The 27785-nt window shown below is 41.6% G+C and overlaps 1 protein-coding gene across 4 annotated transcripts in view; it reads right to left on the bottom strand.

The window, feature by feature from the left end:
• NYAP2 (neuronal tyrosine-phosphorylated phosphoinositide-3-kinase adaptor 2) overlaps nt 1-27785 on the bottom strand; it is a 134936-nt gene that overhangs the window by 47983 nt on the left and 59168 nt on the right. For all 4 annotated transcript variants that reach the window (XM_066556532.1, XM_066556533.1, XM_066556534.1 and 1 more), the window contains 2 exons: nt 25127-25425; nt 4186-5283 (listed from right to left, as the gene is read on the bottom strand). In XM_066556532.1, coding sequence (XP_066412629.1) covers nt 4186-5283; nt 25127-25425 — 1397 coding nt within the window. The remainder of the gene's footprint in view (nt 1-4185; nt 5284-25126; nt 25426-27785) is intronic.

The raw sequence follows: 27785 nt of genomic DNA, 5'->3' as shown, positions 1-27785 counted from the left end.
CTGAAATCCTGCCCTGTGCCTCTCATTCTGGACTTAATGCATGAAAATAGAGGTTAAATGGGCCCACGTGGGGTGAATTTTCATTTGATGCATCTCCCAAACTCTGTTCTCCATCACACTGCTCTATCTAACAAGGAACCCAAAGCTGACTGAGAAACACAGAATGACCTGGATTTAAGGGACCTTAAAAATCTAGTTCCAACCTCCCTGCCACAGGCAGGGATGCCATTCACCAGATCACATTGCTCAGGGCCCCATTCTACTCTAAGTCTCAGCTGCCTGAAGTCAGCCTAAACTCATTTTCAACAACTGAGCTACTTCAGCCTCCCTCCTCTCCTCACACTATTTGTATGTTTAGATTCTTAATTCAGTACCAGCCAGGAACAGGAAATGTTAATAATTACCCAATTTTCAATCACTATAACTGATTTTTCAAAGCAGCACATTCACGAATTTCCTCCCTTTATGTGACTAGAAGCTGAAGAGTAAAACTCCACGTGGGCAAACATCAAAGCAGCTCTGAAGCCCTGCAGAGCAGCTTAGGAAAACAAAAACCTGAGCTGCATCACTTGCTCTGATCTCACACCTCGTGCTCATCCAGAGTCAGAGCACACAGCTGAGGTCGCTGCTCTCTTGTGCAGTTCATTTGGGTGAATGTTTGCAATAACCACTCCAAACTGGTACGAAGCTCCCAGGAAACTGTGAGGAAACAGAAGCCTTAACAAATGGGAACAATCAATATAGAGAAAGAAAGGCTAGTTCTGACAAGGATTTACAGGACCATGTCACAAAGAAAGCCTTGGAATAACAGCCTGAAAGCCAGTGCAGAAGCACAGCAGCCTCTGCCCTGCTCTGTAGGATGTGGGGATGCCTTCAGGCACATGACTCCAGTGCTAGCTCCTCATGGAGTACAGAGTGTTTCTGTGGTGAAGAAATGACAGAAGCAGCAAATACAGCTCCAAAAAAGCTTCAGACCATTCCCTTCCTCTCCCTCTATAAATCCCTCTTTACTGAAGGACACAGGTGACCCAGACACTCAGTGTGCACAGTCACAATGAAGGATCTATGTGGTTCCACACAGCTGGATCGAGTGGCTGTCCTTCAACACCTTCCAGCTGCTTCAGAAAAGGGCACAGTGCAGCAGCCCAAGTGCTGGTACCCTTTAAATAGTTTCCCTCTAACTTCTGAGGATTGACATTGTATTTCACAGGGGTTTGCCAAGTGTTAAGGCACACAGTCATGTTATCCCACACAAACACAGAAAGGATTAAGGAACAGTCAGTGACAATTAGCAATGTTTATCTTTTCCACTGTTTCACATTCTTCATGTTCTATATCTTTCTTCAGTTTCTGTAGGGCTGTCTCCACTTTTTTGCAGTTTTTTTTTTTTGCATAATGTTCTACCAATATTTTTTTCATTTCTGATTTGGCCTTAAAATTTACTTTTCTTTGTTATTTTCTCCCCACTTTCATAATTGTCTGTAATACATATTTAAAATGTTAAAAGCATGCAAAAGGGTTTTTAGAAAACAGGACAATAAGGACCAAGGTTTCCTTACCATATCAGATGAGTAGCCCAGCCTCCCCTGTCTATCACCATGTAAATCATGACGTGTAAGTGTGGCAGTCTGGTCAAATGCCATGCTCAAATCTCCCAATTTAGATTCTTTATGGTGGACCATTTCAATGTAGAATTGAAAGACATAAAATGCCAGACCTGTATGTGTTTTCTTTAAATCTTAGAGTGTCTTCTACCTCTGCAATATCTGAACACAAAGCTGATTCTTGCTTAGGGCAGTAATCCCACAGGATTAAGTCATACTGTAAATACCAGACAAATTACAATTGGGTTAGATGAGCAGTCTGTTCATTTACTCAACACAGCTGTACTCCAGAGTCTTTTCACTACTGTTGTCTATTTATAACATGAATGTGTTTTTCTTAAATAAATGAACACAACTTGAATTTCATATCTCTCTTGTTCTTACCATTTGTGACCAATAAGGAACACATTTCTAGTTACTAAGGAACAAAGACAGAGTGTTCCTTGAGGCTCCTCTTGGTACAGATCTGCAGGGCAAGATCTAGTTTAAATTTATCAGTGAAAAGTCCTTTGAAAATTTTGCATTCAATTTCAGTAAAGCAGAATTTCAGAATATAGCTAACATATTCTGGAGATAGGTTTGAGACAGCAGCACAGATATGCTGAAATTTTCCAGACTTGCAATATTCACAGCAGGAATTTCTCCAGGTTCCAAACTTGCTTACATTGGTGAGAATACAAACCTCACAGAGTAGAACTAGTGTAGCATGGGATTTACAGGGGATTTCTGCTCACTTATGAAAAGGAAGCATATTTAATAATGTTTGGTATTACCTGCCAAAATCTTCCTAGCATTTCACTGAAATTATTTATAAATGTCACATCACATCCCTCATAATTGTTCCCAATTAGAAGAATCATCTTGTCTTTTAGATACAAACTTGCTTCCATCCAGCACACAAATCCAGTGTTACTGTAGTTTTACTACTGCAATCAATTAATGAAACCCTACTAAAACATGGAGCTGAGACTTCCATAAAACAGGATTAATGACTACAGGCCATGAAAATACTAAAGTCAAATTAAGCAAACTGCTGCACCAACTAGTATTCTCTTGCTAACTCTGTTCTCACCTTCACCTTCTGATTGCAGAGTTGTTCTTCCTGATGTGCACAGAGATAAATAAGAACAACACTGAGGCTGGAGAAGTAGAGCCAGTGAGTCAGGAGGGATGAGTTGTAGGGCAACCTAACCCATTGCCACCAAGCTTCTCCATTCTTACAGGCAGGCATGTCCTCACTCAGCTGCAGAGGTGAGGCAGACAACTCTGCCCATGGAAACCTAGAGGGGGTGTCCTGCTGAGCACCCTGAGCATGCCTCAAAGTGCTGTGACCACACTGCGATGGGTGACACAACAGAGTGGCACAAACACAACCAGAAACACAGTGTGGAATTCACTTCCCTTCCGCAGTGATGCGGTAGCCTGAAAACCAGAACATTCTCTTTTATCAGGAATAAACCAGTGCAGTTTATCATACATAGAGCTGTCAATAGCTATAATATAGTACCTACACAAACATGAGATCAGCTGCTCTCCAAAGACAGCTTTTTCATTAGGCAGGTGTCAACAATTCAAAGTCATAAACAGATTTTACTGGAGTGGAGGAGAAAGCATCCCAAGTCTGCTTTGCACTGAGACAGGAGGTGTTAGAACAACCTTCCAGTGCAGGACACCCACTGAACAGGAACATTTTTGCAACAGAAATACTGGTGCCTGGTTCTGCTTTCACACATGCAACTCCCGTTGATTTCAAAAGGAGTTTCCATATTTCACTAGCTCAGAAGTACATGGTGTACATGGCACAAACCTGAATGCATATGGAACATTGATTTATGACACAGCATATGACAAGTGAATACTGGCTTAAGGTTTTCCTGTACAGCCTCCTTCTGTACATTTCTTCCCGTGTGGGTTTATAGGTGCACTATAAGTTATGATGGTTTTCACATCAATTCACAACACAACCTTCCAACCAGTTACACCAGTCCAGCTGAAAGAGATATTCCATGGCACAGCATGGAAGGAGAGGGATGGTTTACACAGAATCACAGAATCATTCAGGTTGGAAAAGCCCTCCAATATCATCAGACTTAACCTTTGCCCCACGCTTAACCAAAGTTAAGCTGGTACCTTTAGTTGTCATCATATTTTCTAGGATTTCTGGCCAAGTTAAGGGCAATCAGTGGATCTCTGCAAATAACCCTCAACAGCTACTGTTTGGTTATTTTGCTACAAGCTGCTTAGCATACATCAAAAAAGGAAGGATGTGACAAGGGTGGAAGATTCCCAACTCACATGGAACCTTTACAGCTGTAGAAAAATTAATGAGAACTGACACTTTTTGCAAGACCAAGCCATGAATTTTACTTCTAAGTGCAGTATGGATACTTAAAAACCTTAGAAATATAAGAATATGAAGACTAAAGCAATAACAATTTTTCTTTTCATTACAGGAAATTTCCATAAGGAATTCAGAATTCTGAATTCAGAATTATTTAATTTTTGCAAGCATTTGATTTAGAAAAGTAGAGTAGCAGATATTATTACACAAAGATGAGGAAAAATGACATCAAGGACTTACTTTCTGCAGGTTCCTTAGATCTTCTGCCACTGGAGGATTTCCTCAGGAGACTTCTTCCTGAGGTGAAGAGGCTGGTTAGCTCCTCCAGAGGACTGGTGGGTGTCCGAGAGCGGGAGCTGCTCTGAGATGATGACCCGTAGGTGCTGACTGACACACTGACCATCTTCCCTCCTTCTTGCAATGTGTTTCTGGCTGTAGAATGAGGCACTGATGGAGAGCTTCTTGAGAGACTTCCTGAATGTACAGAGTCATAAGGTGGAGGTCTTTTGAGGCTTAAGGGGGTAAGAGACCTACCCATACTGACAGGAGAAGGTGAGGCAGAGTGACTTTTAGGATAGCCATGTGGAGACTGCGTTCTGTATAAGGTAGAAGGATGAGGAGGTGAGGAGGTGTGCCCAGGGGTGCTAGTTCCATGAGATACTGTCTGGTCTTTCTCCAGTTTTTGATGGCCTGGTGTATGAGGTGGCAGTGAAGATGGAGAAGCTCCAGCTTGCTGTTTGATGTAAGACACATTTTCTAGGACGGGAAGCTTTGTGACCTCTAGTGGAGTTAGAGGAGACTCGTCAGAATTCGGGGAACACTGCACTGGTGCTGGTGGGAACACCAGCAGTGGAGGTCTGTGAGAGAGCAGGTTTGGAAATGGCGGGGGTATGTCACAAAGCAAGCCCTTGGGAGTAGATGGCACTGGAGACTTGGTGAAATCGAGGTCAGGCACTGTGGGAGTAGCACACTGAGAAGAACAAGTGTGATGGTCATATTCACATTGACATTTTGAGTCTTGGCCTACATCATCAAATATAGGGTATTTCATCTCCTCATAGACCGCTTCGCTTTGGTCATCCTCTTCTTTTTTGAAGTCTCTGAGAATATTCCCAACCATTTCAATATAAACAGGCTCCTCTTCTTCTGTGTCTGGAGCAGGACTGCTGACCTGCGAGAGCGAGGCATCCCTAGTGAGGGTTGCCTTCATAGGGCCATGCTTTTTGATATATGTTTCATCAAAAGATGTGCTTAGCTGAGTGTTTGGGTTTCGTTTCGGCTTAGGAGGTGGAATCTTCTTTGTGTACTCATCACTGTGAGGTCTTGGTTTGGCTGACACTGAAAACAGAACAGAACACAAACTCATCAGAAGCCTGTAACACACCTTGTCAACCGGGTCTCTGTTAGAGTGCCATAATTCTGGAATGGATTTCCTGGGACCAGCTTGTTGCTGGTTATCTCTGGTATTACATCAATAGAACACTATAAAAATAACACTCAATTCAAAACACTCCTAGACTTCCCCCAGAATGCTTTGACACTCCAGGATTAAGTAACTAGTGAACACTTCCCTTCCTCCGAGACATCTGTTCTTTCCCAAACTCTTTGGGACAGGGGACTTTCCATTTTTAAATATTCTGCTTTTCAAATATCACTGTGGGATTTTAAAGACCCAAAGAGTTGCGAACAACATAACACTAAATATCAAAATGAACTTCTTCTGGCTCCAAGAGAACAGGTAAGGTTCTGGACAGTCATACTGGAATGACAGTGAGGTAACTCTGCAGTGACAAAGTGATGAATCAAGACCTTTTTATTTATAGTAACTTGCATAAAGCACCACAATTGTCTCAGCACTAACAGAGAAGGAAATACTCATACACAAACTGTAAAATCTGCTGTTGGGATAATTCTAGTGATTTATCTGGACTCTATTATATTGTTAGAATCTAGTTAATCTCTTAATGAGATTTCTGTGAGGTCAAGGAATAACAAAGTATCTCAGAGATTTGGATCCTTTCTACACTGGTTACTTATAGAAACCTTGTCTTTGAAATTATAAATCAAAACATGGTGATGAAATTCATTTGAAATGAGAGGTCAAGGGTTTCTTGGAAATTATCCTTTATGAATAAAACAATAAGAAAACTCAAGCAAACTGCATTTTGTTCACTTTGCGTAAAGAGCTAATAAAATATCTCATTAAATGTTAGGGTTAATAAAATGCCTCATTAAATATTTAAGTGAAGTCAGCTTTTATCCTAAGCAGACTCAACAAACTTGTTCAGAAACAAAATTTATCACATACACTAAACCTAGCTTATGTTTCTAGAAGGTAATTGATACCTCACTGGTAAATTCCCCAGCTCAAACAAACAAACACAGAGACCTAAACTAGTGGCCAGAATGGTAGCTTTCCTGCCTTTCCAATTTTTGTTGCTCCTTGTAATTCACTACTGCACATCTGCCAGTTTGAACTCAACAGTCAGAGAAATCTCCAGACACCTTCTGCTGACCCACCAGCAAACAGCCAGCAAATGTCTGATGCTAACCCAGGCAGGCAGCACTCACAGAGTTGAAACCTCTCTTTTAGAAACAGCCATGAACACATTCCTGAAGCCAGCAGTGAGGCAGTGCTCTGCCAGCTCAAAGACAGCATTTTGAGTCTAGAGGATGCTGGCTCAGAGCTGGATAAAAGCACCTGCATTAAAGCACCTTACTAACGTGGTTTGGTCACTATCAGAGGAGGACTCAAACAGTGTTATCACTTTGTCAAACTCATGCTTTGATCTGCTAAATAACTTCTGTTCAATTCCCACAAGATGTACCAGTAAAGGCAGATGATAAACAAGTTTTGTTCAGGAATAAGGAGCTGTGAACGTGTACATGTACAAAGTAATGAGACTACTCTTTGTTAGTAGCATTTGTTTTAGCTTAACACATAACTAAGGTACAACAAAGCAAAAAGGAGATAAAATCTTGCCAGAATTAAAAGGAACAAAAAAGACTCAAAAAATTATATTATACTTTCATGATGGTTCCAATTAATGTGTTCCACTTTGCAGCAGGCTAGGGACATGCAAAAGCTACCACCGATAAGAGTGTTTGGTAGCTTGATAGTTTTTCACCATGTGGATATATCCTAATGCATTTTAAATTTGTCTTTTTAATTAACCCAAATTAATTTTCTTGAATGTATTAGGCTAGACTTTTGGGAATAAGATGTAGGCTACCAGAATCATTTGGGCTTTGCAGAAAATATTACTTGTGATGTATTTGACAATACTGGCAGATTTTTCTTGCCTGCTTCCAGCTAAATCACTATTTCATTTCTGTTTAGTGTCTTATTTTTATATTATGTTTTTATATATTCTACTAGCATAAACTTGATCTCAGTCCTCTCTCCAACCTCTGTTAATCTGATTTACAACCCTGTCAAAAGCAATCTTATTCAGATTGCTGTCATTAAAATGAAGAGACAGTCAATGAAACTGGCACAAACTGCCTGATCATTTGTGAACATGTTGTACATGACCTGAACTCTACTTCAGCTACATTTGAAAGTCCTGTATTTTGTAAACACAGGCTTCTCACAGTCTTCAGTTCCCTGTGCATCACACTGCCATCACTAATGGATACCTGAGAAAGGAACATTTCCTGCTCCTCTGCTTCCTCAGATCCCTGTTCCCAGTGCTGCCTTTTACATCTTCTGTGCCACAGGTGTCACGCTGAGAATGGCTCTGTCATACAACCACAACCGCACTCTTTGATGTCTTTATCTGGATGCATGTTAATGATCACAAAATAATCAAAAGCTGAGTTACTGTTGTGCTGTGGTCATTCAAGGCTAACGGATATTTTTTCTAATACCAGTCAAAAGTGGTCAAAAGTACTGTGTTTTTAAATTGCTAGAAAAAGCATATTCTCTTCTTCCCTCATTCCATTTTCACAATTTTTATCCAGCTGAAGAGGTTCTACTACACTGTCTAAAACTGTCCTTGGGTGTTGGAGTTCCTGTATACAACATCCACAGGTTATTACATTACAAATGAGGATATGAGAAATGTCAAGGAAAAATGATTGACATTCTGCCATCCAGTTTTGTATTTTTGCATGGGTTGAAATTAAGTACCACAATGACACACAGAGCGTCATCTGCCATTGCATGATATGTAGCACTAGCCTAGAATATATTGGTGACATTATCAACAAAAAGGTCAAATGACCCAGTTCTGCTGTATGAGACGGTAAAACACGACAAGGTGATTTACTTTCCATTTGCTATTTAAAGCATTTTTCCTCTGCTGTAGGTTTTTTTTCTAAACCATCTATTTCCAGGGTGTGTTACTGAGATCTTTTCCCCTTCATGACAAACTGGGCTTTTCAAACTAAAATTTTAAACTATATTGTTTAAATATTTTACAAACCTTAAAGGTTACCTCCTATATGGTCCTCAGAGCATGAACATCTGCTGCTATAAGACTCGCTAGAGAAAATACACAGGTAAATGGATAGACTTAATAACAAAGAAAGCTTTTTATCATTACTAGGAGCAGAGGAACTGTTCAAACCCACTAGGACCTCCCTCAGGTGCAGGAGGACATTAAGGAGGCAAACTGAATTATCTTTAAGAAGTCTGTGGTGCAAGACACTTAAATGTATTTAACAACAGTTTCTACTCTGAAACACAGCTCCCTGGCAAGGGCTGAACTCTACACCACACCTGTTAATGGAATACGAACCATGAACTACTGCTCCAGCCCAGAACAACAGAGAAAAGTACCAGGAATCCTGCAGCTAAACAGAGCTGTGCAAAGCCCGTGAAAGAAGCAGGAGTATTTGTGCAGTTCCGGTGTTACCAGCATTTGGCAGGGATAGATGTGCATGAATGCAGAAGCCCTGGCGAAATCCCAAACCCAATGAAAGGAAATTATTTGGCAATCTCCAGAGAGGAACAGGCAAGATTGCTTAAAGTGCTTGACATTTATCAGGCAGAAGAAGCATTCGGTGCCTGCTGGGAACATAAACTTCTATGGAAAGTGAACCATGCTGGCATATTGATGATACACATACTGCCATGTTGTCTGCTCTAAACATGGAGTAATTAAGTGCTTTCCAACATGAATTACTATGTCCTTGATGAAACTGTTGCCTGTAACTTGTATTGAGACTCTGCCACTTGTATGCATCAGACACGAGTCCTGATCCAAAGCTAAGTGGAAGAAATAAAAGTAAGAATTGTTTCTTTCCCCACCAGGTGCAGCTTTCCTCAAACATCCATCTCAGAGTATACCACAAACGTCTTGTGAGTGCTTCTATTACAGACACACAAGCACAAGAGAGCACCTTGCCTGTGGGGAGGTTGAGCACAGGGGATGTGCTCAGGGGATGATGCTCAGCACCTGCTCCATGGTCCTCTGTCCCCACGGGAGCTGCCCTGGGAGCTCTGAATGCTGTGCCAGCACCTCCTTGTTTGCATCAGAGCCATCCCAGCTACCACAGCTGATAACCTGGAGGCACAACAACCCTTGCAAACAATCCTGCTGCTTGAGCAGGAACTCTCTGTGCTCAGCAGGGCACTATCCAAGCAGCTATCTGGCTCTAACAAGCTTTAAGGGAAACAAGAGATGCAGCTCTGATAACTCCAGGTATCATCTCAAAGCAAGAAGCACAGTGCTTAAAATAGCCTCATGGAAGCCCTACTGTATAAAGAGAACATGACATTTTTGAAATGAGATATTTGTAGTGCAAAGGTTATGCATAACTTTCAGACATACCCAGATAATGTCCCTTTCATAGTCAATTTTGGAAAGAGAGAATGCTTCTCGTATTATCCTTCTGAAGTATATTTTTATTCTTTAAGGAGAGACTGAAATATGGAAATATGTTGTTAGATTGTTGTTTATTATTTGCTCACTGTATAAGGAATGAGTGAAAACATCTAAAAATTAAAATTTGCTATTTTATATTGTCTTTTGGGTATTTTCCAGTTTTTGCATTCCACAGACCAGTCCAGTGAATTTTTCTGTTCACTGTAACAAATGGAATAAAACCACAAACAGGAAAATTGTTCCCTTTCAATTTCTACAAGAAGCTATAGATTCAATGAAGGAATGATTTGGGGCCTAAAAGTGCTTCTATTGGGTTAGATTTCATTATTTCTGTAGATAAAGTTTGAATAGTATTAGTGAGACTGATTTTTAAAAGACACAGTTGTCTGAACTGTGCAAAAGATTGACACCCAGGAGACCTAAGTTTACATCATCTCTTTTCACAGGCCATGGGGCTTCACCTACCATTTTACCTCCTAATGCCACCTTTTGATATTTCTCTTCCGCCATGTTAGGCTCCAAGGGATTTTACACAAGGGTTTAATTTATTTGTTTCTATCAAAACTTGCACAGCAATTCCTATAATTGGAAAGCAACAGTAGAAAACAACAACAAAAAAGATAAATGTAGTTATTGGTGACATGCAGTGTTGAACATGCATCTTTTCTTCTCCAAGAAATATTTGAAGGCAAATATTCCTACACTGTGAACAGCCGTAAAATATACTCACAAAGATGCATCTTAGCAAGTGATTATTGAAACATCATCAACAGTTTGAAGTAATATCAGAGAATGCATTTCTCTCAAGAAAAAAATCTGGCTCTCAAAATAGCATTGTCCTCGTGACACAAGGCCCTTCCCTGCAGATTACCTCCTCCTTTCCTAAAAGATGCTCTAAAAGAAGGGAAGAACATGGGAGGAATAAAAGATCCATCTGATTAATTCAAACAGGCAATAGGTGGTTTCAGCACAATGGTTTCAAACAGCACCTATTTCTTCCCCCTCCTGAATTTATTAGCTCTTACTGGAAATTATTTGGGCATTTAAAGAGGACAAAACTATACTGAAAATGGAAGGACTAAAAGTCAGGGTCATAAAATAATGCTGATGTGCTACTTGCTTGTCTCAAGGCTATGATTAAGGACACTTCCTCAAAAGTATTCAGGTCCCTTTATTTTGGCTACGACTTCTTTTGGCTTTTAAAATGATTGATTTCTGCTCTAATTGAAAGTGGTAGAGAACCTGTGGCTCTGGGAGTGATAGTCCAGAATTAAACATCAGTACAAAAGAGAGCAGAATCAGGGCCTGCAGCTAAAGCCAGTTCTGCATTGCTCCAGCAGTACAACCCCTGCAGCCGACAGGCACCATGGCTGGAGCCAGGGCCACAGAACTGACCAGCCCCAGCACCACAGACTCTGCCCATGCCAAGGCTGCCATACCTTCCTGGGGCTCACAAAAGCCAGCCCAGGGCACCAGTGCCTTGCTGCCAGAGCTCTTCCCAGCACAGCAGGGGCTGCAAGTCAAGACAAGGGCAGACCCAGAGGTGCCAGGATATGCCAAAACCTTTGTAGTGTCAGCATGGTGCAGAGATTCCCTACCCAAATTGCCACATTCTGGAGCAGACTGACTTCCAGGTTTTCCCTTTCACAGCCCTCACTTCTCTGTACCTGGACCTGGCCAATTAGCCTTTCCTAGAGTGCAAAGATCTCCAAAAACTTATGAAAAAATTACAAAGTGAATGTCTCATCCTGAATGCCCAGCCTTGTGCTCTCCTATATTTTGAATTTCACATTCTTGTCTTTTAAAAGAATGAGTAATTGATGTCCCCTATTTTTCCAGATAACATTGAATAGGCAAAGAAAAAAAGAAAGGGGTATTTGGGAAATAATGACAAATTATTTGCAATCAAGCTTTTCTGTACTATTCACTGAGGCTAAAAGTTATTGTCAGATGGCTCAGGCCTGGTAAGGCAGAAAAAGCAAGACTTTGGATGATTAAGGAAAGAATACTCATTTGAATCATCCTCCTTTTACAGGAAAACTGATGTGCTGAGTGCAAGTGGAGGCAAATGAAAATCTCACAGTAACTTCTTTTGGGTGACTCTCTGAGTATCCTCTGATGGATACACTCTGGGTACCCATCTAGAAAAATATCCTTCAACTAATATGAACAGACACAAAGGGACAGATCTCTGGCAATGCATGGGTTCAAGTTATAGAAGTTCCAGAAGAGGCTCTGAGGACAGAGAGGTGGGAGGATTACTGGGGAAAGATCCTCATGCTGCCCACACATGCAATGAGTGTTTTTGAAGTTCTGGTTCATTCTGAACTCTGCAATATGCAAAACAGGTTTTGCAATCAGTGTTACAGTGACAATAAAATTTTCTGTAACTCTATATAGTCTGGAGGAATTCTAGAGAAAGGCAATTGGTATGGAAATTTCTCTATCACAAGCATCATTAGTGAAGAATGTGGAAACAGAACTAGTGAATCATGCATGCAGACAAATTAATTTACAAAGTCTATGTGCCTGTTTGTTGGTGTCTCTCATGCAGGAGCCTGTATGGAGCTGGAGTACTGAGGGGTTAAGCATGTTCACAGTAGAGTACAGCAAAACAGTAAAACAGCCACAGAGCAGAAACATCAGGAAAGCCCTTCTAGTTTATAGCACTATTTATGGAGTCATGACTGTCAGTGTGAAAATGAAACCTGAAGAGTTTGCTGGTTTACTGTGAATTAACTGCTGCTACTCTGTTCTTATAGCTCCCCACAAACTGACTGCACTTCACACAGAGAACAATGGGTGACACCAGCCTTCCCCAGCCCCCAAATCAGCATTTTTGTTGTGGTACAGTTCTCATGGAGCTGTCACCCTGCACTAGCTGCCCCTTCTCCCTCTCTGCAGCTACCCTGTATCCTTAATTATCTTATTCCTTAAGTATCAGATTCCCTGACTACCACACAGAAGATGGTGATGCTCTGGGCTTCTACAGGCTGAGCCAGGGGATGGCTCAAGTGCAGCACCACTTCTGTTGGCCTGCAGAAAGAAAAGCTCTCTCCTGTGTCCAGAAAGGGAAGCTTCCAGGTGGTGTGTGAGGAGCTAAGTCCCACCAAGACATGCCCTAGTCACCTACATGACATGAGCTTGGTGTGTAGAGGACACCACAACAGCAGTGACCCTTTGAGGGCTGAGCTGCTTCTTCCTGTCCCCTGCTGCCCAAAGGCAGTGAAGGCCTCTGTGGCATTATCTGTTGATGCTCCTGGTAACAGAGGCAGACCCCAGGCTGATTGCAGCTCTGCCTTCCCAGGATCAGCACTGCTCTCCATTACTGGCTCTGACAGCTGAGGGCAACAACCTGGGAAATCATTTGCTCAACTTTCATGAACTTCTTGGAGAAGGTACACCACAGGCTCTCTGACCCAGTGCTCACAGAGACACTGAATGAAACAAATCTCTGCAAGACTTCCTCGCTCTGGGGGATTTCTAAAACCAGGACATGCACCCAAATAGTGGATTCCAACATTATTTACTGGAGAAATGGTAAAAAGGAAAATCAAGCTACATTTAGATAAATGCTAAATGAAACAGGAAGTTTAACTAACCTACTTTATTTATCTAGAAAAATGCCTGTATTTGCTCACTTGATTTGTTGTTTTGGTTCACAAACAACCAGACCAGAAGTCTAGCAATTACTATATGCAAAGACTTGAATAATTTATCCAGAGATAGGAGACTCCTCATTTTTCAGATCCACAGCAATGCCTATCTTCTATTTACAGCTAACATAAGTAGGTCAAATGCATTATTTGCTTATATAAGTAACAATCTGTTTGCTGAGCTTCTAAAATAATTGCAGCCCATTAAATCAAACTGGCAGGCCTACCAAGGTGGTATCGTGCAGAATACTGGGCTCTGGGGGACTTCAACAAGAGATGTGCTCTGTCCAACTTTTCCACAGAGGCTCCTGTGCTTCCTTGGTGCCTGCACCAGAGACAAGGAACCAGCAGATTTCAGCAACCCCCTCCGTCCCAGGAGTCCAGTGGGCTCTGTACAGTTTTTTCCTTGAGGCACTTGTACAAAGCTGCACTGACTGACACATCCAGCAGGTCCTTCTGCCACCACTGAGCTCACATCTCAAAACAAAGCACAAGGTTGATGGCCAGGGTCAGATGAGTCACCACAGCAGGAGCAGCAGAAAGCAAATGAGCCACAATGAACAAGAGTTCAGTGAAAGGAGCACTCTTTCCTTTATCAAAAGGCCACAAGGTGACCCTGCACAAGCAGTTCCTGTAAGTTGTCACATTTTTGGGTGGATATGATGACAGCTGAAGTGGACAGAACACTGCCTGAGCAGCTCACAGGCAGGCAGCAGTGCCTGGAAACGTAACAGCAACAGCACTATGGTCAGAGGCTGTGGTATGAAATATCCACTGTAATCTGCTCGAGGAAAAATTCCTCCCAGCTATTAACTTTACTTCCATCTCCATAGGGGTGACTCCTCTCTCCTCAACTGTAAATAAAGTGTTGACAAAATTACAGACAGGCCACACGTTATCAGCTGCCTCACACTCAGGGTTTCTCTGTGTGCCTGGTATGTATCATTCCATCCTGCATTCATTTGAAAATAGTGTAATGAAACTAGTAGAGCCTGTAATAGTGTTGATCTACAAGGGTCAAGCAGCTGGGCCTAATCCCCATAAATTCACCTGGTATGACTGCAGTGGACAGTGCCATTTTGACAGAGTTTTGGGCAGTTCCAAACAAGCTTTAGGAGAACCATCTCCTGTTTCAAATGTCAGGCTTGACCTCATTGTTCCAGCTGAGAAGCAAGATGGAGGATGAAAAGGCAAAGCTGGAGCAGAAAAAGGAAGGGGAAAACAGAAATTACTGCAATAACCTAGTGTTTACAGCCTGTTTCATTTTGGTGTTTATCAGAAGTGAAGCTCTTTGCAGGAATTCATCCCCACCACCAAGGCACAGTCTATGGCAGAGCACAGCTCAGATCAGCCTGAGCTCTGTGGGGGTTGTTACACATCATCTCCTGGGACTGCCTGTTCTGTAAACCCCTGGCATTCAGCATTTCAGAGCTGCACCATAAAGGCAGCTCAGATTTTGCCATCCTTATTCACACTCTGCAGCATCAGTGATGCCCACAGGAGACTGGGAAAGGGAACTTGAGCGGTTCCTACACTGAGTGGCTGCTTGAAGTCTTGCCTTCCACAGTGACTGTCCTGAGTTCACAAATTAAACCCTGCCAGGTGTGAGGAATTCCACATTAGCAAGGACAGTGTTTTTCACATATTCCCTTCTCCACTCAGAATCTTCTTTCTACAGGGCTGCTCACAAAAGGAGTGTCCCATCAGCTCAAGCTTTCAATGTGAGCACAAACATTCTCATCAGAAACTGATTGCAAATTACCTCACTAAACAAAGTTTTTATCACTATCTGTGTGTTACAAAGGAGGAATCTGTGACACTGAGGGACAAGTGAAATGCTCAAGGTTATCTGAGCCAGTGGCTGTTCTTCCACTTACATCCCTGGGAGACAATGCTTAGTATTATTTTACAGAAGTCTCCATTTGGCTTAACACTTACTGACATGCAAGCATGCATTTGCAGAACTGGGATCATTATGGCAATGAGTCACTGCAGATATTTGGCCACACCACCAGTATAAATTATTTCACCTTTAAAAGAAAATGACAAATTCAGAATCATAGAACATTTTGAGTTTTCATGCCTTTGCTTGCAAACACTCATGATTGAGAAAATAAGTAGGCTAGACATATTATCAAGCTTTTGCATCCACACTAGTCCTTTAGCTTCAAGCGTGTACTTGGCATACTTTGGTATGTTTGCTTTTTTTGGTTGTGGATTTTTTTTATTTTAATCAAAAGGTTGCTTACCATTTTATTCACCAAAATTCAAATGTTAAGAGACTTCCATTGTCATAAATAAAATCCTAACCACATTGAAACCGAGACTTCTGGCATCACCCCAGTGATTGTAAGACAAGGTTTACAGCCACTCCATCCTTTGGTATTCTACCAAGAGGAAATAGGAGAGAGCTCCCTTTGCAGTCATGCATGGAGGGGAGAATGCCAGCAATCTCCTTAATCCCACAAAGCTCTGTTAGGGCCAATAACCCAAAGGCAATACTGCTGGTTTTCCAGGCACGTTCATGCTCAGAGAGTCCGGTACTTGTAGTATTGGTTTTACCACTAAGCATAAGGGGAGCTATAATTTTTCAATCATTATATGCAGGAGGGCTGGAAATTTCAAGGTAGAGTATTCTTTATGAACATCTCAGAGAAATTATGGGAGCCGTGGCAAATATTATACCACTGTACTGGAAATGGATATTAAGCTCTTGCTGATGTGAAGTACACCATGCTCCAGCTTTTTACTGACTGCTTCTAAGCCTTTCCCCACCTGAACAAGCATCTAGCTACAAACCACCTCAGACTTTGGGATATGCGCCTCTTGTTTGACATGCCAGTTTAAAGTTACAGCCACTAAAATCAGCACTAAAATTATGTGTGCATCGTTTTATATTTTCACCTCTTGCATCTGTGAGAAGCCCAGGCTGGTAGAGTATGACCTCCAGGCAGGCTGATGGCACTGCAAGGAGGGAGCTGTGCTCTGTGGAGCTGTCAGGGCTGTGCACATTACCGCAGCACAGCAGCGTTCACACACGGACGGACAGACGGACAGCATGAAGTGCCAAACACACTTGCAGCATGTCAGACATATGTTGCCTGATGTCATCCAGCATTAAGCCACGTGGAAAGGATGAAAGCAGCAAACCAGTGCACCAACCAGGACTACTATATTCAAACAGTCATTAGAAAGAAACAACCAATGGAACAGAGGCTGGCCATGACAGGATCTCATCTGGAGCTAGACTTTAATCTCTTGGGATGTGATTCTGTAAGCACTGTGCATTCCCAGTAAAGCCAATGTGAGTGCAGGGGGCACAAAATGTTTTAAGAGCTCAGTTGTGCTTCACTCCATGAGGATTTGTCTCATTTGGTTGTTAAAATGAGAAGAGAATTAGGGCACCAGTTAAAAATAAGGTAAGACAGAGGTGGAAAGCCAATGTACTTGCTGTATAATGAAAAGTGCAGTTGTTTTGTGGCTTTTGTCTTTAATTCCAAATTAATTTTGCTAGACACATCTATTACCACAGACCAGCTCTGAGAGTAAACAGGGGCTTTAGGATTTCAGTCTGATCCCTCAAGCCCTTACTTGTTTGTCTACAATGCCTTTAACAGAAAACATGCCAAAACCACTATGCAAAACAGAAGTGTAGTAGGAGTATTCTCAGATTGTTATTTTTGCAGTTTCGGAGGCATTTCATTTTACTTAACAATTTGTGATGTGCTGTCAAAACAAGGCAAGAGAATTAACCTGGATTTCTCCTCCCCTCCTCTCCTGGCCTTGACTTCAGAGCCATTCAGTGAAGCAAAATAATGTAAGAATCTAGTATTTCATAGTATTTCAGCTCATAATATTTCAGTATTATGGTCCCCTGAGGTATAAACAAAACAAAAAATGAAATAAAGTCACAAATATGATGACTTACAGTGACCTGCTAACAATGAATAGGTTTATTGATATTATAACCTTACAGTTACAAAGAGTCTGTCTATTGAGGCTGCAAATTAACCATGCAGTGAACAAGACCACCCACACTTTAGCTTTCTTCAGAGACTCCCTCTTCAGTCTGGTTCTCCTGGCAGAGATTATTGATTTGGACACCTCAAACAGCACATGTGAAGTACTTCCAGGGGTGGGTTGGCTCCAAAAGCAGCCCAGTGACTTTCATATGATGCGAAACCCACGCTAACACTCTGTCCTAGATCCAGGTAACTGCATGAATAAGTGGTTCACATTTCCTTGCTTTGTTGCCATGTCCAGGGGCTACAGTGACCTGTACAGTCAGAGGAGAGCAGCCTGAGAAAATCTCCCACACACTGTGCCTGCATTATGCCCAACACTGCTCTTAGGTCTGAGATGGTCCAGTAAATTTCAGGGCAGAATGATTTGAATTCACCAGCAGTTTGGACCTGGGCTTGTGACCAGGCTTATGAACTCTCCTGAGCCCTGGAGCACTGGGGCTCTGCACTGAGAGTGCAGAAAAGCCCACATGCTCAGAGCAGGAGTCACAAATGTTTAGCAGAGCTTGCTGGCCCCAGCTGAGGGCAGGCAGCTCCTCCTGGACTGGCTGCATTTGCAGTTAATCTGGTAAATCAGCAAAACACTCCCTGAACTCACATTATTAAGGCTTTTCCATTATCAAGAACATCACAGCTTCCATCACTCCTGAGAGCAGAGCAATAGCTGTACTGCAGGGGAGCTGCACACTTCATTTTGGGCTTTTCTAACCCTGGTGCAGAGTCTCAGCAAATGAGCAACATCCTGTCGTGAAAAGAGCAAGGAGGAATACATAAAGCAACTTTGTTAAATTAAGAAGAATTTTGAAAAAGTCACTAAGTACACAGGCTAGACTAGCAGAACAGAGCTAAAGTACCAGCTGCCAAGTCCTGGGCACTGTGTGATTCCCAAGTGGGTAACAGAGCTTTGTGTCTTTTACCACTGCCTGGTCTATTTTCTGTTCAATGCTTGCAGCTTCCATTAACATTAATGAGCCTGCATATGTGCCTTGAGGGTAAGAACATATTCCCTCTGTGGCTTCAAAACTTGTTTATAAATCCCTCCAAAAATCACATTGTGCTCATTGCTCTGCACAGAAAGCTATTATAACAGCTGCTATGTTCATTCCCTCTTTTCCCCTTGCCCTTGCTTATCTGAGGGAGGAGGAGACCTGGGAAGATGAAGGGTTGAAGAAGGTGATGCAGGGAAGTAAAGCAGCTCTAGAAGCAGCAATCTGAAAACTGACTTGCTGCAGGGAGGGGCAAACTGAAGTCTCAGCAGAAGCAGAGAAAACCAAATCCCAAAGCACTGAAATACTACTCCCACCACTACCACCCAAAAAGCAAAGCCTTTGAAAGTCTCTAAGCTATTAAATACTGGAGAACAGACCAAAATCTTTGCCACGTCCTACCTGCTTGAATGTAGGTCAGTGGGAACGAGCTGCTGGGCAGAATCCTAACACAGTCAGGCCAGTGCTGCCCTCCACCCTTCCAATCCCTGGGGCAGCAAGGAGGCTGGGAGGGGAAGGGCAGAGCAAAGGGAAAGACAGGCCAGGTTCCATTAGGAGCTGCATGGCTCTAACACTGCTGAAGGCACCACACCCATCCCCATGCCACCTGCACACACAGGGCACACATTTCTCTGGAATCAGGCATGGCAGCTAAAAGCCAACTCCACCTCACTCTACTGACAACAAGGCCTGTGATTTCTGACTTTTCATCCTTTGACTTCCCCCTTCATCAGTGCCAGCCCTTCTCCCGGTGTGCACAGATTCAAGTTAAGCTCTCTCAAGCCTCACAGGCTACAAGGGATACAGTGCAGCATACAAACAATTATGGGTAAGACAGCACTGAGATCAAGAATCAGATTAAGGTATGTGGAGGAAAACACCTTGCTCTACACACAGCTCAACAGCAGCTCACATTGTACCCATACAGCTAATGTAAACCAAGCTGCAGTTTCCCACAGGGAAAAACTGTGCTCAAATTGTGCAGGCTGCAGGAAAGAGGAAATGAGCTGTAAAATATACAGTGCACAGTATGCAAGCACTGAGGCCTCTCAGCACAATGGCCCACTGCACATCAGACAGCACCTGGCTGAGGAGCCCCTGCCCAGGGAGGATGCCCTGGAGCTCAGGGGGCAGCACACCCTTGTTCTGCTCTGCCATGCTGCCCTTCCTGCTCCCAGGCCACATCCCAGCACTGCAGCCACAGTGCCAAGTGGCCCAGGCTGCGAGGGAGCTGACTGCAAGAGCCATGGCACAAATCTGGTGCTCCCTGCACAGGGCTCTGACAGGCTGCACTGCAGGATGCTGCTCCCCAGACCCACCTCCCCACTCCTCTGCCACAGCTCCTGTCACAGGGTGCAGCAGCACTTGTTCCTCAAAGCCACATCCCTAAAACACTGCACTGTGCTGTGTCAGCAGGAGCATCTTAAACTGCCCTCAGGTCAACCCACCAGAACCCATCTGTCAGTCCCTTTACACTGGTTAGGTCTGAATAGGGCTCATTAAAGACATTTCTTCCTTTGGTAGGCATGGATGAAAAGATCTGGGAATAAGATCTGGCTGTAAGGAATGACATGTCATGGTTACCACAGAGGACACTATTTCAAAGTTCAGGTTAAATGCATTATTCACTAAGGTAGGAAATAAAAGGAAAGCAGCTCTATGTAAAACCAGCAAAAGTGCTAAATCCCTTTAATCCAAACTCTGCTTAATGAGAGTAGCAAAAGTCCAAATTTACAATGAAGAGCCACCAGTGTAGCTGACAGAAAACTGGATTTATGAGAGACACCAACTGGACTGCAAGCCCAGTTACAGTTACTGTAATTACTTTTCTCCTGAGAAAAATTTTCCTTACAAGCTGTCCACCCTTAGAAATTGCTGAGCTCACTGCAAGGGGCTTAGAGGGCAGCAGCAAGAAGGATATCTTCTTTCCCAAGACACTTGGAAGGAAAACACTAAACAAATTGAGTGGGTTCAAGAGGTGGGTCTCATGCAGGTATTTTCTCACTTCTGAGGTAAATTTTCCTTTGGCTCTGGCAGCAGCAGAATTACAACCATGAATAGCATTGTGAAAATGCTATTCTGAGTTTTAACTGGTATCTGTGTGCACATTTGTATGTACAAGCAAGTATATAGAACCTGCTTTCTCATTACACATGTGTATTATGCAGACATAAATTTTATAATCAAATTATATATTTCATGTGTATTTTTATATAATGTAGTACTGCATATGACTAAGCAGAATTTTAACAAAAAATAACTTTCAAAATGCAGTTTACTTATATATTTTCATTTTTATTTGCACTGCAGCAGATCTGTAAACCTTTCCTGTAGGCATGCAGTGATCATATCAAAAAACACTGCTTGAGGCTGGTTACATCAGCCAATTATACTGTTTTATTGCTTCCTTTTTCTGTGAGATCGGGCACTGAAAACAAATCAATTAATTATATTCCTGCATTTTTGCAATAAAGAGCCTTTCAGGATGAAGATTAGATATGCCTTCTATGCTGAAATGTTATTTTAAATTACCCTTTTCAGTTCACTTCTCACTTCCAATGCGTGATGCATGGGGCACAGCTCCATTTGTTTGCTGTTCCTACCAGAGTTTGAAAACCCTGAAGAAAAGACAACCCACATTTTTAAAAAACATTTTCTAGAAATCTGTCAGAGAGGAGAAATGCATTGGGTGGAAGGCGTTCAGTGGGTGCATATGAGAGGCAGCCAGGAGAGTAAAAAATGGAATATTAAAGTACAGGAAGGGACACAAAGTGTGGAAACACAGCAACAAAGCTAAAGTCAAGGAGAAGGATGCCTTCAGGGTGGAGAGGGCTCTTCCAGGCAGAGCCAAGGTAGGCTGGGATGAACAAAACAAACTCAGGGCTGCTGCACAAGACAGGACCAATGTGTGTCACTGCAACTTCAGGGAAGATTCTCACACTCCTACGAATATGAAGAACATGTATAGGAAAAGTGCACAGAACCAGAGGGGGTGTTACTGCTGCTATTTGTGCTTCAGGAGGAAAAGGTCCTTCAAGCTCATGACCAAATTTATTCTGCCCCTTCTGCAGTGAAGTCAGACATATTCAAACCAACCTAATGTTATGGCAGATATTATGATGGGATAATATTCAATATTTGATGAAGAAAAGAGTATCAAAGTTACTATCTGTTACTGCTTTTATTTGTATAAAGAGGATCACTATCAAAAAGCACAAAGTAAATATGTTTAATAAAAACGAGTGATGAGGCTGTCCCTGGTTGTCTAGAAAATGTAGCGAATTCCTTTTCAAAGTAGCCACCAGGTCAGAAAATAGACATTATAGTCTGAATTATTCTGCACAGCCATAAAAAAAATTGTGCTGGGAACAATTTTGTGACAAATCCTTTGTAGAGATTCTGTGGTAGCTGATGGAAAAACAAGAGTATTTTTCATCATTATTTCCCATAGTTCCTGGAAAAGGCTGTAGCCATTCAGCCTGCAAATATCACAAGTACATGCAAATGTGTGAGACACATGCATATACAAATATTTGGGTACAACATAGACAACAGTGACTGAAAGTTAAACCTGCCTGTTCTTGGACCTGAGCTTTAAAAGACATCCAAAAGAAAACATGAATACTCTATCTTACAGAATTTCTCACCTGAAATTGGGAAGAGGCAGACTTACAAAATCTCAAATTCAAAGTTTGCTACTAGAATGAGAATTGCTACATAGGTAAAAACATAAGTAATGACCTACAAAAAACAAGACTAGTAGAATCAGAGTTTCACAGGATTCTCTGAGCAAAATTTCATATACTAAATTTGCTGGGAATTTATTTTAGAGCAACAATAATAATTTCATATTCAGTGACAAAGCTTGTCTAATGTTTGTATCAATCAATACTACAGGTAATGAACTTTGGCTTCCATCTGTTCTGCCTCCTCTTTAGAGGTTTTCATCAATGTATGACCATAGTTATATAACATTCCTATAGTTATAAACATTCCTATATTAGCTAAATTACTGTGAAAATTCATCAGAAAAAAGTTACCTTGGAGTGCACATCTGATAACAAAGCCTCTCCTAGTGAGAGTAAAACATCTTAGAAATCCAATCTGTTCATCTAAACAGATGTTTATGTTATAATACCATGTTGTACCACCGTTGGGTATATCTCTGCTAAAAAATTGACTGCTCCCTTATAAAAAACCCAATCCAAACCAAAAAACCTACAATCTGGTGTTTCTATGTATTAAACTCTTTGGTGAAACCCCAGTATACATAGAAGCAGGGCAGGCATTCTGAACACACGAAAACAACTAAGAATAAAGGGTTCTGTCAATAGAAAACCTCCAGGAACTTCTTCATTTTAGCCTGAAATTGCCCATTGCTGCTCTACTTGCAAAGCAGGAGAATGAGCATAATACATGTCATAAATTAAACATGAGAGAGATGCTTAAGATTCCATGAAGGCATTTATTCACACTGAAAAGTAACATTTAGGTATTATCTTTTATGCTGGTGATGGAGTATTACTCATTCATCAGTTCTTTCCCGAGATCTTGCTATGAATATTCAGCTCTTGGTGACAATAATGAGAATCCAAGGTGCTCTGCAATACTTGGACTCTGGTATGGCACCACTGTCATGCAGAGGAACCAGAGTGAACAAGGCTGCAGTACCACCCATGCCACTCATAACTCATGTGATAGGATAGATCAAGCTCAACCTGCACGGAGTGGAGGAGGAAAAGTGTTTTGGAAACAGAAATGTCAACCAAGTTTGAACTTTGAAATCTGTCAGAAGGGACATGACTGCATATTCCTTTCTTGGACTCAAATTTCAGATGGCAGAAGAAGATGTGGGAAAGGAAACAAAATTTTCAGAACTTTCCAGAATGACAATAATGCTGAAGAAAATCTAGTTCTGTGAGGACAAAAGCTTCTTAAGGGGTCTGTCATGATATCTGTGAGGCAAAATACTTGGATGTATTTCAACTATCCTTGCTATTATTGCTACTTCAAATCTGTCAAGTTCTCTTGGTTCTCAGCAAATGAGGAAAAGGACTGGGATATGGATGTAAACAGATTCCATTCCTAACCATCCTAGAGATGGTGCTGAGGTCAGCTATTCTGAACAGAACTGTGTACTGTGTGACTCAATTCACACTTGCAGGAATAGTCATTAAAGAAATTAAAAAACATTAAAACCTTTCCTACTACCCTGTCTGCAAAACAAACTTCATCTAGTCTTGGTGATTCTGGTTGGACAGATTCAGGGAAAAAGAGTGCTAAGAGACATATTAAAGAATTATAAAAATACTTTAAATGTTATATTTTTAAAAAGAGTTTCGAGTAATATAAGAGCTCCTGCCTTTCACTTCAGAGCATGTCAGACCGAGTTTGTGCCTCTTTTGATACTAAACTAAAATTTGAAAGACTTCCTGATAAGAAAATTTAAATATCAAAGTTAAATGGTTTCTGTGTAGGCTTTGGTCCAGTAAAATTGTGGAAAAGTGCTTTTGTTAAGGACAGTTACTTAATGCTTGCATTTGTCATTTAGTCTGCATGGAGTTGATGTCATGGTTGCTGAATAAGACAAGATATGGAAGTAATGAAAAATGTCATATGCACAACAACTACCAAGAGCATAAATAAATCCACAGCTTTGCTCAGCACTTGTGTTCAACTTCACAATCATAGACATATGTGCCACCGTGATTTACACATTCATTGGCATCTTTGTTATCATTGACAACTTCTTTTTCATCAGATATGCTTAAAGGGGGTAATAGCATGAAGTAGCTAACAAGTATTTCTGGCCACAGCATCAAGCAAAGGGATACCCACTATGAGGACAATGTGCTGCATCAGATGTTAAACTGATATATAACCCAGCAGTGGGAGACACCAGCACTGATCAAAACCATTTGTCCTTATGGGTTCCTTCCTACAGTTCACACTGTGAAGCAGAGTCATCCTGATCTCTCTAGGAGAGAGTACAGCTGGTCCTACTGCTGCACAGAATGTATTTACAGCATGGAATAAAGGAAGGAGATGATCCCTACAGTGTTAGCTCATCTTTAGCAGTGCAGAGAAAGGAAGCAATGTCTTTACTAAAACTATTTGTTAATTCTCTGGCTGAAATGCAACTGGGAGGAATGGGAAGAGAAAATGTAGACTCAGACACAAACAGAGGCTTTGGGCTATCCATTATATCATCCTGGCTAAAATTTTTACTGTTGGATGATATTTCCTTGCTGTGGAGTTTCAGGGCCAGGAAGTATTCTTTTTATTAATTTCTCTTCTTCATTCCTCTTTTGAGGAGAGCCCTTTCCAGAGCTGTGGTTTGCACCATTCTTAAGGTATGGTCAGCGGTCCTTGGCTGGTGGGCCGATAACTTTGGCCTACATTCTAACTGAAAGCAATCTCTTCCCCCTTCACTTTGAATAAGCTCAGCTCATTCTCCAGTGTACATCCAGACCATGTAAGTAGTGCAGTTCTGTGACAAATGTCAAAAGCAAAACTATCCAGAACAGTTGGATAGTTGGTCCAACATTTAGACATGAGCGGTCTAGGATACCTGTGTTGGCACTGTTACACAAATAGGGAAACATACAGGTAATTCTTAAATGCAACAGGATAATCTTAAGACTGGTTCATCAACCCCCTTTTTCTCAAAGAATTTCAATGTTTACCTTCAGTCCTGTCTGGTAGTTTCCCACTTTTGCTTGTTGTTCCAGTGTTGACAGTTTCAGACGAGGTGCTCAGTTTGGTGTTGGGGTCTCGCTTCGGTTTTGGAGGTGGCTGCTTTCGAGAGCTGCTGCTTTCATCATCAGTTCCTCCAACTGAATGAAGAGACTGGGATCTGACAGTGAAGCCACTGGAGCAGGGGTGTGGCAGTCTGTCCTGAGGAGCAGGCATTGTCATAAATCCCATGCGGAAATGTTTCCCCACATAGCTGCCTTCATTTCCTCTTGCTACTTCTCCACCTATGCTGTAAGAGAAAATACAAATATAAGCAATAGGTCCTCCTTTGCCTGAACCATGTCTGGAACCAGGGTCTCAGTTCTGCCTGTGACAAGCAGATCATGTTTTTGAATTTGAAAACAAGAATTGCTCTTCTCTGGAAAGAAGATGACTACTAGAAAAGTCTAGTTTTCAATATAAGCTGCCAGCAACTGAGATATAGATACACTGCTAAGCACTCAGAATTTTACAAAAAGAAATCAAGACAAGCTTTTGTCAGGTTTCATAGTATTGTAACTAGAAATTTTCTACAGAACAAATTTCAAACATTGAAAGTCAGAACTGAGTTTTCAGGAAAACAGGAGACTGTAAGTAGGGCAAAGAATAACACTTTAGAAATACAACAGGGGGTATTGATCCACACCCCCTGACACTCATCTTTGACTACAGATGCTCATGTAGCTTGGGAAACAAGGCTCATGGCATCCAATCAATCTTTTCCCTTGAGACTAAAGAATGGTAGAGAAGAAATATTCTAAAAATTACTTGGCTATAGGAAATGCAACATCACATCAAATCCCCATAAATCTGCAACACAAGCAGCTTCAGACTAGTAAATTACAAATGTAGGAGATGAAAAGGCCATGGACATCAGGTGGGACACCAGGAAGAAAATAACCTCCAGCCATTTAGAAACACAGGTAAAGAAGAAGGAAAGTTCAGTTGAAACAAGTGCTACCATACCAATCACTGCATTTTTCTGTGGGTGGCTTGACTGAGAACTTAATATTATTCCTGTCCCACTCATGCTTATCAGTTCTGAAAAACAGCTCTTACTGGTGTTTATACTGCAAACCAACAGCACATTTCAATTCAAGCAAGTCAGTGACTATGCAAAGAAACTCAGCAACACACACAGGTCATTGTGGGCCTGTTTGCAAGGAGGTTTGAAATGGTATCACTGTGGGCACACAGAAATGTCAGCACAACAACTGTGAAGCATCAGAAAGCTCTAATTAGCTCCTGTTTCCCCTTCACACAGAGTAAAGCTCTGAGTGGGGTAAGTGCTTCTCTGAAAGTTCCTTACTTGATGTTGCCTTGGTCTGGTGAAGTTTATATGGTGCTGGAATACATTTCCTTCTTAAAAAGAGAAGAACATTTCTCAAAAGTGTGAAGAGTAAGCAAGGCCTCCTCATTTCCACCCCATCTTCACTGCAGGTAAAACACAAGTTCTATTGAATTGTCCTAAAGGTTTCAGACTGGCAATGAGCAATATACAGCCTTGTGCATGATAAAGCAGAACTTTTGTTTGCTTATTACTCTCCCTGCATTCTTATCCCATTTCCTCTCCAAGTGGAGATGTCCACTTTCAAAACTGGTTAACAACAGAACTAACAGGTCTAACTGACCATGTGCCACTTTCCAGGGGCACTGACACCTACCCACATATGTAAATGTGTGCACACATGCCTGCCACACAAGTTCACACACTGGTCCATGCTCACAGCCAAGTTGTTACTAAATCCTAATTGGCATCAATTCCAAAGGGATTTGCAGCCAGAAAGATCAAGAGGTAGAACTCATTAATTTGAATATTTCTAAAAAACCTGTAGTTAGTTTGAATGATTAACTATGCCTCTACTAATCTTTCATAAATTGTTCTGAAAATAGTATAATCCTCTGACACTGGACTACAGAAAGAGCCTGTCATATTATTTAAAGAAGATTACTATCCAAACATGATGAAGAATGCAGGTGGGGAGTCTGCTTCCTTTCTTAAGTCTATTGGATAATCATGTTTAGCAAAGAAAATTTCAGTTTGCCATGTCGCCAATGCTACAATTCTTAACAGTTTACATTATTTAATTACTGCATTTACTTCACTGCTGTGTGAAGGTGTTTGAACCATCCACTATAAGCCAGGTTCTTATGGCAAGCTGGATGGACTTGCACAAATCCCCCTGAGGTGATATATTTCACCCTTTCCCTAAGAATACACAGAACTGCATTTATATGCAGCAGGATGGGTTTTCTGCCAAACTGGTGCATCTTGTATTCCAGAAATTAAAACTTACAAAATGTACTCCTGGTGTCTAAATGCACTGTATCATTAAACAATTAAATCAAATCCTTCTCCCCTGCTTAATTTTTCATTCTTTACTTAATTTCAACATAGATGAAACCCTCACCTGCTTCCTACACTTTCTCCAGAGCAAAGAGCCTACAGCCAGGTGAGAGAGAGGTTGTGGGTACAGATGGGAACAGAACTTGCTGCTGTGCAGCATCACAGCTGGAATAGATCTGGTCTTGCTTTCCTATATCCTCTGCTCAGCTACCAGGCAAAACCAGCACAGCACCATTTCCCTGTTTTCAGCCACATTTAAGGAG

The sequence above is a fragment of the Molothrus aeneus genome, chromosome 10 (genome assembly GCF_037042795.1).
Source record: "Molothrus aeneus isolate 106 chromosome 10, BPBGC_Maene_1.0, whole genome shotgun sequence".
Classification (NCBI taxonomy): domain Eukaryota; kingdom Metazoa; phylum Chordata; class Aves; order Passeriformes; family Icteridae; genus Molothrus; species Molothrus aeneus.
Note: the sequence above shows the minus strand (reverse complement) of the source record. Positions and strands in the feature narration are given on the sequence as shown.